The 13509-nt window shown below is 37.9% G+C and overlaps 1 protein-coding gene across 1 annotated transcript in view; it reads right to left on the bottom strand.

The window, feature by feature from the left end:
* Positions 1–899: 899 nt before the first annotated feature.
* The window catches only part of trim67 (tripartite motif containing 67), a gene marked incomplete at its 5' end in the record, with an annotated part of 37468 nt that continues 24858 nt past the window's right edge, over positions 900–13509 (bottom strand). Inside the window, 8 exons of the mRNA XM_079375516.1 lie at positions 900–1096; positions 3431–3593; positions 7493–7796; positions 8727–8865; positions 10598–10758; positions 10971–11039; positions 12105–12258; positions 13094–13204. Of these exons, the coding sequence (XP_079231642.1) occupies positions 1052–1096; positions 3431–3593; positions 7493–7796; positions 8727–8865; positions 10598–10758; positions 10971–11039; positions 12105–12258; positions 13094–13204 (1146 nt within the window). The 3' untranslated portion in view covers positions 900–1051. The remainder of the gene's footprint in view (positions 1097–3430; positions 3594–7492; positions 7797–8726; positions 8866–10597; positions 10759–10970; positions 11040–12104; positions 12259–13093; positions 13205–13509) is intronic.

The following is a 13509-nucleotide window of genomic DNA, read 5'->3' as shown; positions in this document are numbered from 1 at the left end:
TCACTACTGGTTGAGTCGTTGCTAGGGGTAGTTCAAACCAACAGAGCGATGTTTTGAATCAGCATTTACACTTTTCTGTGAAATCAATCTAAAATGGCTTACAATTATCTCTGCATATTAAGCTGAGACAGGACAAAATTACACACTTCAACTTCAAGACTCTTAAGGAATATGTCGGTCACAGTGTAAGGAGACCTCAAGAGTTGAGATTCTGGCTAAATATTCACAACTGTGGCTCATATAAAGCACCAAGGCTGAGTCTACTTGACGGTGAGGGCACAGTCTATCTCTAATGGCAGGTATTATATCATTTCTGGAAACCTGGAGATTTTTCTTGTGTGTTTTAGTGCTGTTTGCTAAGACAATTACACTTGTATGTAACTCATCTGGCACTGTTTGTGCTACGGTCATTGTTTCCTCAAATTGTGCAGCTAATTCAGCAGAAATGTGATATTAGCAATAAGACTTACAATTTTTATTTGTGGAATTATGAACTGAAGAGACTGTAAACTTCACCATTATCTGATGCGCGGCTTTTGTCTTGACCGGGACTTTTACAAACCCAGCACTCCAGATTCGTGGTCTGAGTGATGATATTTCTGAGGGCTTTTGAAGCACATTAAAGGTGAGTAAACCTGAGATTTGTGTAGCATGTGAGATTAACCTGAAACATTTTCAAATCACTTTTAGTCTCACAGTTGTTTGATCACTATCGGTTGCGTTTGATCAATCTGGTCCAATGCTAAGATATCAAATAGCTAATAAGTTGGTTTTCATCCAATTATGTTTTTGAAACTGTGCTATCTTTCGTTGGAGGTATGAAAAAGAGGCATAACAAAGTGCTTTTGGGTCCGACTCCAGTTTTGGCCCCCGAGGGGACATCGCAGTTTGATTTTTCTGTAAACATGGGAATGATTTGTTAACACTGAAATGCAAATCACCCATATGACCATAAGGGGAAAAACATTATTAATATTAGCGTAATATGTCAGTGCAGTCTAAGAGCACTGATTTGTTTAAGGTCTGGCTCGTTCTTATTGGTCCAAGATGATCACATGATGCTCTTTGGGACTTCCAGACCTGTGATTAGAGTCACCTGTGAAAAAGACAAATTTCAATCATTAATGTTAATAAATGTAATGTGCTGATGATCACCTGATTAATATTACTATTCACCTTAAATGATTCAATTTCCATCTATTAACTTTAAAGTAAAGCACTGTGCAACTGAAAATAGATGTGTGTGTGTGCAAACTGTAAAAGGTATCTAGAAGCACGTTTTATGAAATTTAAGATAACTTATATCTTAAAAAATTTATTAATTATCATTTAAACTGGAATGGAAAAACAGTAATTGCAAACTAGATTAGATTGCCAGTAGATAGCTAATTGTTATAATTAAAAGTGGCATTTAATTCAACATAAACTCTTGTCTGTCTGGGCTGCAGCAAAACAGAAAGAACATTACTACTATCGGCACAATAATATACAGTATATGAGCATTATCACACGAGTAGCAGTGCGATATGGCTGTATATTGGCACGACTGTGATTCGGCCATAGCGTTTTTGATATACAGACACATACCGCAACAGCTACGAGTGTGATATTGTGTTTATACAACAGTTCAAGAGCTTACATTAATTCCATGACTCCAAAACTGTATTATTAAAGTGCCCCTATTATGGATTTTTGAAAATTATCTTCATGCAGTGTGTAACGCAGCTCTAAGTGACTGAAAACATCCTGCAAAGTTTTAAATCTGAAGGTGCACCGTGTATAAAGTTATTATCTCTCAAAAGAAAGAGTCGACTCTGAATCATTGAAATGAGGCCTTTTTAAAACGAATCCGAAGCCGTTTTATGTTGGCGTCAACATGAAACATTATCATATTTCCCACCCGCCCGCCTGCTGCATGCGCAGACCTGGGAAAACTTGATTTTCGCGTTGGTCTGAATGAAAATGCGAATTCATTCTTTGCCACTAGGTGCCGCTTTTGAAGCGTTAAAAGCTCACAAACACTGCTTTAAATGAAATCGACCAATCGGACCAATCACCGCAGATTAGCGTCACACAAAGGAGGGGTTTGGAAAAATGAATCGTTGAGCGAATCGTTTGGAAGTCGTTGAGCAAATAAGGTTAAAATAAATGCATATTAGTAGAAAATTAAAGTGTTTTTTGACCTTGCATGCATGTCAACCGGTTGTTGGGGACTCCCAAAACCAAAATATGAACCTTTCATAACCCATAATAGGGGCACTTTAAGAAAATTAAAGTGGATTTGGGTGTCCGCCATGATGACACTCGCTCAGTTGGAGTTCTGTTATCACTAGAATATCGCACGGCTGGACAAGGCTTTCAGCCAATCAGATCCGAGGACCAGAAAGAACTGTTGTATATACATATATATATATATATAAAGTAGGCCTATAAATCATTACATAATTATTATTCAAGCAGAAATATTTAAAAAATCAAGTGTTTTTTATATTTCAATAAATTAATTTTGCTTGTAAATGTCTCCTTGTCAAACTTTATTAAAGAAAACATACGTTTGATCAATTTTCATTGCATCCTTAGGCCGTGTTCACACTTGGCGTCTTTTTTGACTAGAAAAAGTTGACAAGAGCGTTTTTTTAATGAAAAACAAAGCTGGCAGCTTCTGTTACAAATAGCAGCTGAGAGCGTCTTTTGTTGCAACAGCTGCAACAGTAGTCTAGCGCTGTGTACTGCAGAAATGTCAAGAAAGAGTAAAAAGTTGGCTCTTGTGTTGACGTTTGAAGTTAACGGGAAAGAAAATGTCGATTCACAACGACGTTTGTGGGTGCACGACATTATACGGGGAAGGAACCAATATTATGATAGAGTTTTGTGCTCATATCATACAGCTCCTTGTGCTCCGAAACTAGTACGTGCAGTCTATCAACCGGCACCTTCTCCGTTTTTCTTCTTGTTGTTATGGAAACGACAGATCTCGCTACTCGCTTGTCATTGGTCAGCTGTCAAAAAGGCGCTTGACCTAGGGCGTTTTTTTCAGAAAAGTTGAAATTTTTTCAACTCGAAAAAACGCTCTGAGCTGCATAAAAAGACGCCGGCGGTGGCGTTTTAAAAAGCGCTCAGGACTTTTTTGAAAACACGGTTTACTCCATAGGATTATAATGTAAAACAGACGCCGGCAGCTTCGAAAAAGACGCCAAGTGTGAACACGGCCTTAAAAGTTTTTTTCTCTGAAAGAGCTCCTAAATTTTTCAACTTAGGATAACATTTGTAGGAAAACATTTTTAAAATATCAGAACATGCCATAAAAATCTCTACGTTTGGTAAAGCAACTTGAAGGTCATGAGAATGATTCAGAATAAGAAACAGTTCTGGATTCCCAATGCTACCAATCACTGAGTATGTTAAAGGTCAGTGTGGATCGGTTGCTCACCTGGACGTTGCGGTTGAGGCTAACTGCGGGTATGAACACACCCTCCAGGTTCTCGAAAGCCACGGGTCCATGCTGCTGTTTGTTGATGAAGAAGGTCAGGGTATGTTTTGTCAGGTCTAACAGAATCCCCACAGTCGAACCCTTTGTGATGCCACCCTCAGCCCTGCAAGAATCACAGAGAAGAAGGAGGAGACAAATGAAGTGAATCAGCGACACAGGGGTGTTTTCTTTTGATCCTAGATCTCTCTGGGAAGAGGAATGACAAGGATGCAGGAAATGGAGAATTTGGAGTGGAGCTGGATCAGAGTAAAGAACGTAGGGAGGAGAAACTGTGCTATGACCCCAGTGTGTATGTTACTTCTAAATCACAGCAATGCTAACATTCAGTCTGACAGGATGACTGCAAGTGCGATATCACCTACTTATATTTATAGAGTAGTTAAGAAACTTTGTAACAGCTCATAGACATTTTAAAAGAAACATGTTGAGGAACACAAGGGAAGCTCTACATACCATGTATTTCTAAACATTGGCCCTGTTTCCACCTGTTATTAAAGGGTCAGGTCACCAGGGTTCTACTCGCTCTTGACGCTCCAAACCACATATTTGAAGATATTCACACATCAGTATTGTAAACAGAAGAATGTTTCTAGAACATTCTCTTATCTAACAACTATCACAAAGCTGATAATACTAGAACTACTAGCAAAGTTCTACATAAGTGACTCTACAAACTACTTTCACCTAAATGTTTTACCTGCTTACAGCCCCTGGGTGATGGAGGGACAAGAGAATAAATGAAACTTGCTGGGAAAACAAGACATCTAAAAACCATCTATAAAATATTATTTAAAAAAAGAGGAGAAAAACAGTTCAAATGAAAGGACTATGATGGATCCAAGACTAACAAAGAAGTAGAACAAGCTTGGCTTCAGGCTACATTAAGTAGGCTAGCACAGATTTAAGGGGTTGTTAAGTGTAACACTAGCAGTACTGTTAGCGTGTCCTCGCAGTCACCTCACTATCAATAAACGGAAAATTTTAAATCATTGCATTAGTATTCAAGTGTTATAATCAGCCTGTCCTTCATACTCTCCAGAGGACACTGCATCAGCATAACTGTGACATACACCATGTGCACATGCACTACATCTACAGTATATCCTGATCAAACCTTCATACTGAAACAATGTTTGTAATGCTCCACAACTATGAAAATATTCCAACATACTGTAATATGGTGTATAAATCATCAGCATAGTCTGAACTATCACAGACATGCATGTTGTTGTCCTGCCTATCTTGCTCATCCATTTATATTTTAGCAAGTTTACATCTATGTACAGGTGCATCTCAATAAATTTGAATGTCGTGAAAAAGTTCATTTTTTCTTGTAACTTATTTCAAAAAGTGAAACTTTAATTTATTTTAGATTCATTGCATGTAAAGTAAAACATTTCAAAAGTTTTTTTGTTTTCATTTTGATGATTAGAGCTTACAGCTGATGAAAGTCAAAAATCAGTATCTCAAAATATTAGAATATTTACTTTTGAGTTTCAATTAAACGCCCATCTTAACAGTATAAATTGCGGGTTATCTCTTGTTCTTTGAAACCACAATAATGGAGAAGACTGCTGACTTGGCAAAGAACCAGAAGACGAACATTGACGTCCTCCACAAAGAGGGTAAGTCACAGAGGGTCATTACTGAAAGATGTGGCTGTTCACAGAGTGCTGTATCAAAGCATATTAAATGCAAAGTTGACTGGAAGGAAGAATTTGGGTAGGAAAAGGTGCACAAGCAACAGGGATGACCGCAAGCTTGAGAATACTGTCAAGCAAAGCTGATTCAAACACTTGAGAGAGCTTCACAAGGAGTGGACTGAAGCTGGAGTCAGTGCATCAAGAGTCACCAGCTCAGACGTCTTCAGGAAAAGGGCTACCAAGCCACTTCTGAACCAGAGACAACGTCAGAAGCGTCTTACCTGGGCTGTGGAGAAAAAGAACTGGATTGTTGCTCAGTGGTCCAAAGTCCTCTTTTCAGATGAAAGTAAATTTTGCATTTCATTTGGAAATCAAGGTCCCAGAGTCTGGAGGAAGAGTGGAGAGGCACAGAATCCAAGCTGCTTGAAGTACAGTGTGAAGTTTCCACAGTCAGTGATGATTTGGGCTGCCATGTCATCTGCTGGTGTTGGTCCACTGTGTTTTCTGAAGTCCACAGTCAACACAGCCATCTACCAGGAAATTTTAGAGCACTTCATGCTTCCTTCTGCTGACAAGCTTTATGGAGATGCTGATTTCATTTTCCAGCAGGACTTGGCACCTGCCCACACTGCCAAAGGTACCAAAAGCTGGTTCAGTGACCATGGTGTTACTGTGCTTGATTGACCAGCAAACTCGCCTGACCTGAGCCCCATAGAGAATCTATGGGGTATTGTCAAGAGGAAGATGAGAGACACCAGACCCAACAATGCAGATGACCTGAAGGCCGCTATCAAAGCAGTCTGGGCTTCCATACCACCTCAGCAGTGCCACAAACTGATCACCTCCATGCCATGCCGAATTGGGACAGTAATTAAAGCAAAAGGAGCCCCAACCAAGTATTGAGTGCATATACAGTAAATGAACATACTTTCCAGAAGGCCAACAATTCACTAAAAATGTTTTTTTATTGGTCTTATGAAGTATTCTAATTTGTTGAGATGGTTTTTGGTGGGTTTTTATTAAATGTGAGCCTAAATCATCACAGTTAAAAGAACCAAAGACTTAAACTACTTCAGTCTGTGTGCACTGAATTTATTTAATATACGAGTTTCACAATTTGAGCTGAATTACTGAAATGAATTAACTTTTCCACGGCATTCTAATTTATAGAGATGCACCTGTATTTGGCAGATGGTTTTTTTTCACACAAAATGCATTTTGCTTTGAAAAATGTGAGACGTGGATATTGGAATAGTGGACGAATGCAAGGTTCGAAATGCATTTCTTTATTAAAGAAAACTTATTTTAACTTAAGCGCTGCATTTTTAGTATGCCGTGTTATGCGTAAGACACTGCAAAAGACACAAAACATGATTGCAATGATCAAACGTGTACATCTAGCGCTTGTTTACATAGAAAAACTAAATTAAAATATAGTGGAATGGAAAAACATGTTCTATGCGAACAGTCCATTAAATTGCATTTAAGGTACACATTTTATTAGTTCTTGCAGGGAACTGAACCCATAACCTTGCGTTTCTAGCACCATGCTCTACTGTTTGAGCTACAGAAAAACGGCACAGTAATTTAATGAACACATTAATGTTCATTTATGTGCTTAACATTAAAGAATGCAATTAATCCAGGCTTCTTTTAATGTTTGTATAATGTTATAAAATCTATAGTAATTAAAATCTCCTCCTTGCTTCAAAACTGTCTGTAGCAATTAGTGTTCATTTCACAACTTTCAGAGGTTGCTTCACATTTAGTTGTGATATCTTGTATAAATAAGTGATATAAATCCATATTATTCATAGTTTTAAATTCAGATAGTTATTTTCCCTAATGTTTCCCATGTGCACTTAAAAACAATATTCCTTCAACCAAAAATGAAAATTCTAGCATTTACTCATTCTCAAGTCTTTCTTGAAGACTTTCTTTCATTCTTAGGACACAAATAAACATACTTCTCACATCCTTGTTCCCTATGATGTTTCTGATGTCTTTATGAAGTTTATAGACATCGACAGCAAGTACAATGACCATATTTGATGTGCTCTATGTATGTGCATTGATCAAAGTTTATTAATATAAAGCCTAAATTAAACTCTTCATCATGTAAAGTGATTGTTTGTTCAGAAGACTTAGATTAAACCACTCAATTCATATGGATTCATGTCTGTATTCACCTTTTCCAGCTTGACAATTTTGGTTTCAGTGAATAGACAAAAATTATGTGTTGGACAGATGGTCCCTTCCTGTCCAAGAAATGGTGCCCGTCCAAAATAATGTGGACCAAATCTGTCAAAAGCCCAGCTTGCAAAATTTTTCACCACCCTAGAGAAATTAAGATGTGTACCTGTTGGTGTGGGAGTTGTTGTGCATGAACCAGGAGCGATTGTTGTCCACATACATGGCCCAGGCCTTATCGTCCTTCCCTAGCATCATGTCCTTCATCGTATTAATCCGTGCCACACCGAATGCGGGGTCGGGGTGGTTGTCATAGCGATCCACACTAAGTTCCCAGTAATGCACGCCCTTGGAGAAGGCAGCCGTCCCGAGCACCACGCGATCATCGTAACTGTTACAAGTCACAGTCTGGTTTTCATTAGATAGGACAATGTCTCTGTGAGCTGATGTAGGGTCAAAGGTGAACCATGCCACTGCAGAGGAAAGATCATATAAAGTTTGTGAAAGCCATAATAATTCAGTGTGGGTCAAAAACACATTTGCAGTTAAAGAGGCTTTTTCAGTTATATCTGACAGATAAAAGGGTCGTTTTATGTGTGATATTCCCAGGAAAACTGTTCTCAGCTTTTAGCAACGATATAAAAGATGTTAAGTTTAGTCATCATAATTTGCTGATCATACACATAGCTACACATCTTCACTCCTGCAGTGACACATGAATTATTAAAACAGTAGAAGGAATGAAATATTGAAGCTCTCTTAGAAGATTTTCGGTGGCAGAGGGTCTGTAAGGAAAATCTAGCATCAAAAATTTTCTTAGCGATAGATACTACTTAGGGTAGGGTAGGGTGAGGGTGAGTTTTGGGTTAACTATTCTTTTAATATTGAGTACCTTACTTCAAATTCACACAATATAGTGCATTTTAATTTGTCTACTACTGGTCAGCCATAGAAAACAGTTTCCAAGAAAGCTACAGCAGAGTCAATGTTTTTGAACAAATCAGTTGCGTGAATGATTCAGTGACTCGCTCATATAGAAAGTCACTCTGTTGGTTCAACATTAACTTGCAGAAGTGGAATGGAGTGGTACAAACATTGAAAAGTCTCAGTAATATTGGTATAAATATCAGCATTTTTGAAATAACAGTTAAATGAATTCCCTATGAGAGTATAAGTCTCTACGTCTACATAGAGTCTACGTAGGACGTTTGATGAGAAGAGTTTTCCTATAAAACACTCATTAAAGAGATGCATCCACAGCAGGGATCCATGGAGGAAAGGGAATATATAATGCGAAAGCTGTGTGCATGAGCGTCATAGATTGAAAAGAAGCTTGAAGATCTCTCAGAGACCCTATTAAAGGTGAATGAAAGAAACTGTGTGAAGAAGACCAAAACACCCACCATCAGACGTCTTCAAAACAACAACTTTGCTGTACGCTCCCACTCCAGCAGAGTTGTACGCTTTGACTCGAGCGTTGTATGAACTGTTGAAATGAAGGCCGTCCACTGTACAGATGGTCTCTTTCCCAACATAGACTTCCTAAAACATGGACAGGGAAAGAGGGGAAAAAAAAGCCGACAAGGTGTAAGGTAAAAATTTAAAGAATCTGGTAAAACATGATCTCATGTAAGATAAGTTATTAGACAACACTGCACGTTAATCATGGATGATAAAATAAGCTGCAGATTTCTCAAAGATAAGCAGAGAATTTTAAGCATTTCAAAAACAAGATAACATAAAAAGCTTCCTGCAACCCTACTTTGGAAAAGCAGTCAAGAAGATTTAACAGCACAGAGTTAACTGGACTGACTTTTGTCACTTTAAGTGGGATTCAAACCAACTTCAACTGGCACGGGAGGTGGACGCTGTAGCAAAGACATTATAGTTCACCCAAAAATTTAAATTTTGTAATTTATTACTTACCCTAATATATATATATATTTTTTTTTTTTTTATGGATGTTATATCAATTAAAAAATATATTATTAATCAATTACTACATTAATTAAATAACAATATAAATGTAATGTATTTCTTAATTGATTAGATATTTATAATGCATTATCTTCTTGTCGATCCTCCTGTTCACATTTACAACTCTACGTGTGTGCAGCGTCAAAACATGGGATAATTTTCACATTTAGTCAATTTTACGTCATTTCCTCGGTAACGACGGTACACAAAGCAACGCAGAAACGGGCAGCGCTTGATTATTTAATGTTTGTTCATGTTTTAGTTGGTTAGGTTTGTATTTCGTTACGTTCTGTTTATTGTCATAGATATATATATCTATGCTTATTGTGAGATGTAGTAACTATAGCAACCACGGGCCCCATTGTCGTATGTTGCCAGAAACTACCATGAAACGCTTAGTATAAAAACTTCGGTAAGGGTGACAGTTCAGACGTTTGTTGCAACATCGATAAAATAGTCCATGTAATTTTTGTTCATGACAGTACCACGATGCATGCGTAGTGGTACTGTCATGAATGTTTGTCGAATACTGACAGGGAAGAGAAAAAAATTGTTGAATAAAGTTGTTATTTTTCTTTTCTTTGTGCACAAAAAGTATTCTCGTAGCTTCATAAAATTACAGCTGAACCACTGATGTCACATGGATTATTTTAGCGATGTCCTTACTACCTTTCTGGGCCTTGAACGTGGTAGTTGCATTGCTGTCTATGCAGGGTCAGAAAGCTGTCGGATTTCATCAAAAATAGATTTATTTATGTTCCGAATTTGAATCACGGTCTTACGGTTTTGGAACGACAGTAATTAATGACAGAATTTTCACTTTTGGGTGAACTATCCCTTTATTAAGACCACAACCACTAGCGTCAGTTGCTAGTGCACATCTTCTTGAGGCCAGAGGAGCGAGGTTTACCTGCACAGTTCTTACTAGCTGGCCTCCTTCAAACCTCACTCTCGTCCGGGTCACGGCACCAGCGCCACTGGTTCTTCTGGCACAACGATTCGAACAGAAGGCTAGCATTTCACTGCATCCCAGACTAGCTTGCATCCATTACACAAATATCAAATCATGTTCATGACTGAGAAACTAAATGCTCTTATCTATTTTTTTAAAAAAGGGAACAAGCTCTTTAAAATGTCCTGCCCAAAAGTCTTGATTCAGTATGAAACATATCAGCACAAGAATGAAAACGGTGCATATGAGTTGCTTTCATTCAGAGTACAAAATGATTACGCGTTCTCTTTGTTTTCCTGACTGCTGAATGATCTCAGTGTAGAAGTAAAAATGTTGTAGATGTACCCGGTAAACTCCGCTATTCCCGTCATCCAGCTCTAGCACGTAACCCTCTACAGGCAGGGCTTGGACCGTAGTTATCCTCCAGGCCAGAGTGGCGCTGTTGTTTCGCATGCAGCATTTTTCCAACTGCAACAGCGGTGCAGGAGGCACTGTGGTGGTCTCCGCTAAAAGATAAAAAATATTAACAGAGTATGCATTTAAGCACTGACTGTCCTACACTGAAGCATCACAAAGGTTAAACGGGGTAATCGTGGAGTGACATGCATGGGAGTAAGCACTTCCTGAAAGTCACTGGTGCCAAACAGAGGTTAATGGGCTGTGGGTTTGGGAGGGGTAGGGTATTTTAGGGAAACAGTTTGTAGCAGCTCTGAAATACCTCCTGTGCTCTCCTCCTCTTTCTGGTCACCTGCATGCATTTGTTTCAATAAAGCAGCCTCCTGACCATCTGAAAGATGATATCGGACAAAGCAGGTGTTGCATGTGTGAGTCTAGAGGTAAAACTGTGGGGATCATTTGCCTCTGAACCTGGGGATGACGGAATTTATTTTTGGACTGTGCGGCCCAATTTGACAAGATGTGAATTTGAGTTTGCAAGATTGGTTTTATTTCCCAAAACTGGTTTAATTGCCATTTTTGAAGCTGTTGTTTACTAGTCCAGATTCTAGAAACCACAATCGAATGGAAAAACAAGAATCTCATTACAGAGACCACCAGTGTTAAGGAACATTTTTAGTTAACTGCGTTAATTACACAAATTATGTTGCATGATCATTTTTTATATATTTCTGAACATATTTCTGAATTCTCCCAACTGAAAAAACACCAGCTTTTTTTATCTTTTTTTTTTTTTTTTAGAAGAGGTGCAACTTTTTATGGTCACCAGGGCTGAATTTATATGAAAATGAAATAATATGTATTTATATGAAGAACACAATCAGAATAGTACTATTGTGAACTATTATTACAATTTTTAATGCTTTTCCATTTATATTTTAAAAAGTAATTTATTCCTGTGATGGCAAAGCTAAATTTCCAGCATCATTAGTCAAGCCTTCAGTGTCACATGATGCTTCAAAAATCATTCTAATATGCTGATTTGGTGCTCTATTATTATCAATGCTTTTTTAAGATTATCTGAGGACTAGAAAGTTCATAACAACAGCCTTTATTTGAAATCGAAATCTGTAACATTATAGATGTCTTTACCATCACTGTTAATCAATTTAATGCATCCTTGCTGAATAAAAGTATTAATTTCTTTAAAAAAAATTACGACATTGTTTTGGTATTAGGTAAACTTGTAAATGTGCACCTTCTGTTCAGCTCTGCTGTGTTCCATCTATCTTTTTTATTGCAAGAACATGCACGATATGCATGGTCTCAAAACCAAAACCTTTAAAGCATAACCTAATTATGTAATGTGCATTGCTTGTAAACATTACGTCCCCAACACTGGTGATTACAAGCAGCAAACATGAAATCCCATTTGTTAGGTGTGTTGCCACGTTACCTTTATTCTGGGTGAAGTCCAGCTGGAGAATCGACTGCATCAGAGGATCTGTGTTGACGGTCAAGGCGAATTCTGGGCAGACCTTTGGTTCCAACGCACCTTTTACCCACTGTTCCTGGGACACCAAGACACGCTTTATCAACGCATCTGAGATCTGGAAGAGAAACAATAATTATCAAATGTGATGTCTTAGAAAATCTTTTATTTTAATTAGTTTTTATAATTATATTTATTATAAACGTGCAATTCTTTTTTTATATATATAGACCTTAGTCAGGTTGGATGCCACATTGAATTTAACACAGATGAAAATGAGGGATAGACTTTAACAACTTTTTTCATCTCACAAACTGTTTTATGGCCTTTTTCTTCTACATAATGTTTTTTCTTCAGAAAGCTGAACAGTTAGTATGTTGTCAAACAACCTCATTTACATTCCTGTCAAAAATGAAATATGACTAAGGTGTATTATTGATTAAAATGATATTTTTTAAAAATCATTTTAAAAATCGAAAAACATTTTATTATAGCTTTTTACAGATTTCATCCATATCATTATGCACAGTGTTTCAGCGATTCCCTCTTTCCCTTTATGCATCAGTTTGTCTTGATCCTCAAAATACATTGTTTTCTGTCAACTGCTTCTTTCTTCCTGCCTTTTCAGAAATCTCTGCTGGGCAGGCATCTCTGACTCACATTACATGCTTTGTGAAGACACTCAAAGAAACATCACAATCGATAATTCATAAAAAATTCAGTAGAGGCAGCGTTGCTCATCTGAAGCTGTCATCTCTATATTTTATACGTTCGCTGCAACGAAACATCAGTTATTGAAAGAGTTTAAATGCTGAGGGCCAGTCTGAACACCGGAAACCACAGCTCACATGGCACCAAGTTTCATTCACACTTCTGAATTATAACAGGCAGGAATTAGGGATGGAACCAGCACTTGTTTCTCTCTGTGTTTGTTTTTGTTGGTCTGTTTGTACCTGTAGGAATCCACTGGGATCGTTTTCTTTAATAACCTCCAGACAGAATTCCATCATTCCTGTGGTCTGTCGGAGCTTCATGGTGCAGTGAGTTATCTGATCCTTTACGGTCTGAAACAGAGAGGAGATGGATATAGTCTCATCACACACATATAGTCTGAGAAACAGGCATTCAATCGAAGACATGCTCACAGCGATGAACTCCTGCTGTGAGTGTCACATCCGATAGACACCTCAAAGAGATATGGAGCCGTATAACCAATATCATCATCTACTCTCAGAGAGTTGCAAGACAAGATTTGTATGGCTGTCAATGATCGTCAGTCTCAGCCAATTAAGAGAATGTTCCAGATTCAATACAAGCTAAGCTCAATCGATTACCACAGAGATAACTTAAACACAAATGCACTTTACAT

This window comes from Barbus barbus (genome assembly GCF_936440315.1).
Source record: "Barbus barbus genome assembly, chromosome: 24".
NCBI lineage: Eukaryota > Metazoa > Chordata > Actinopteri > Cypriniformes > Cyprinidae > Barbus > Barbus barbus.
This window is presented reverse-complemented; position numbering and strand designations above follow the sequence as displayed.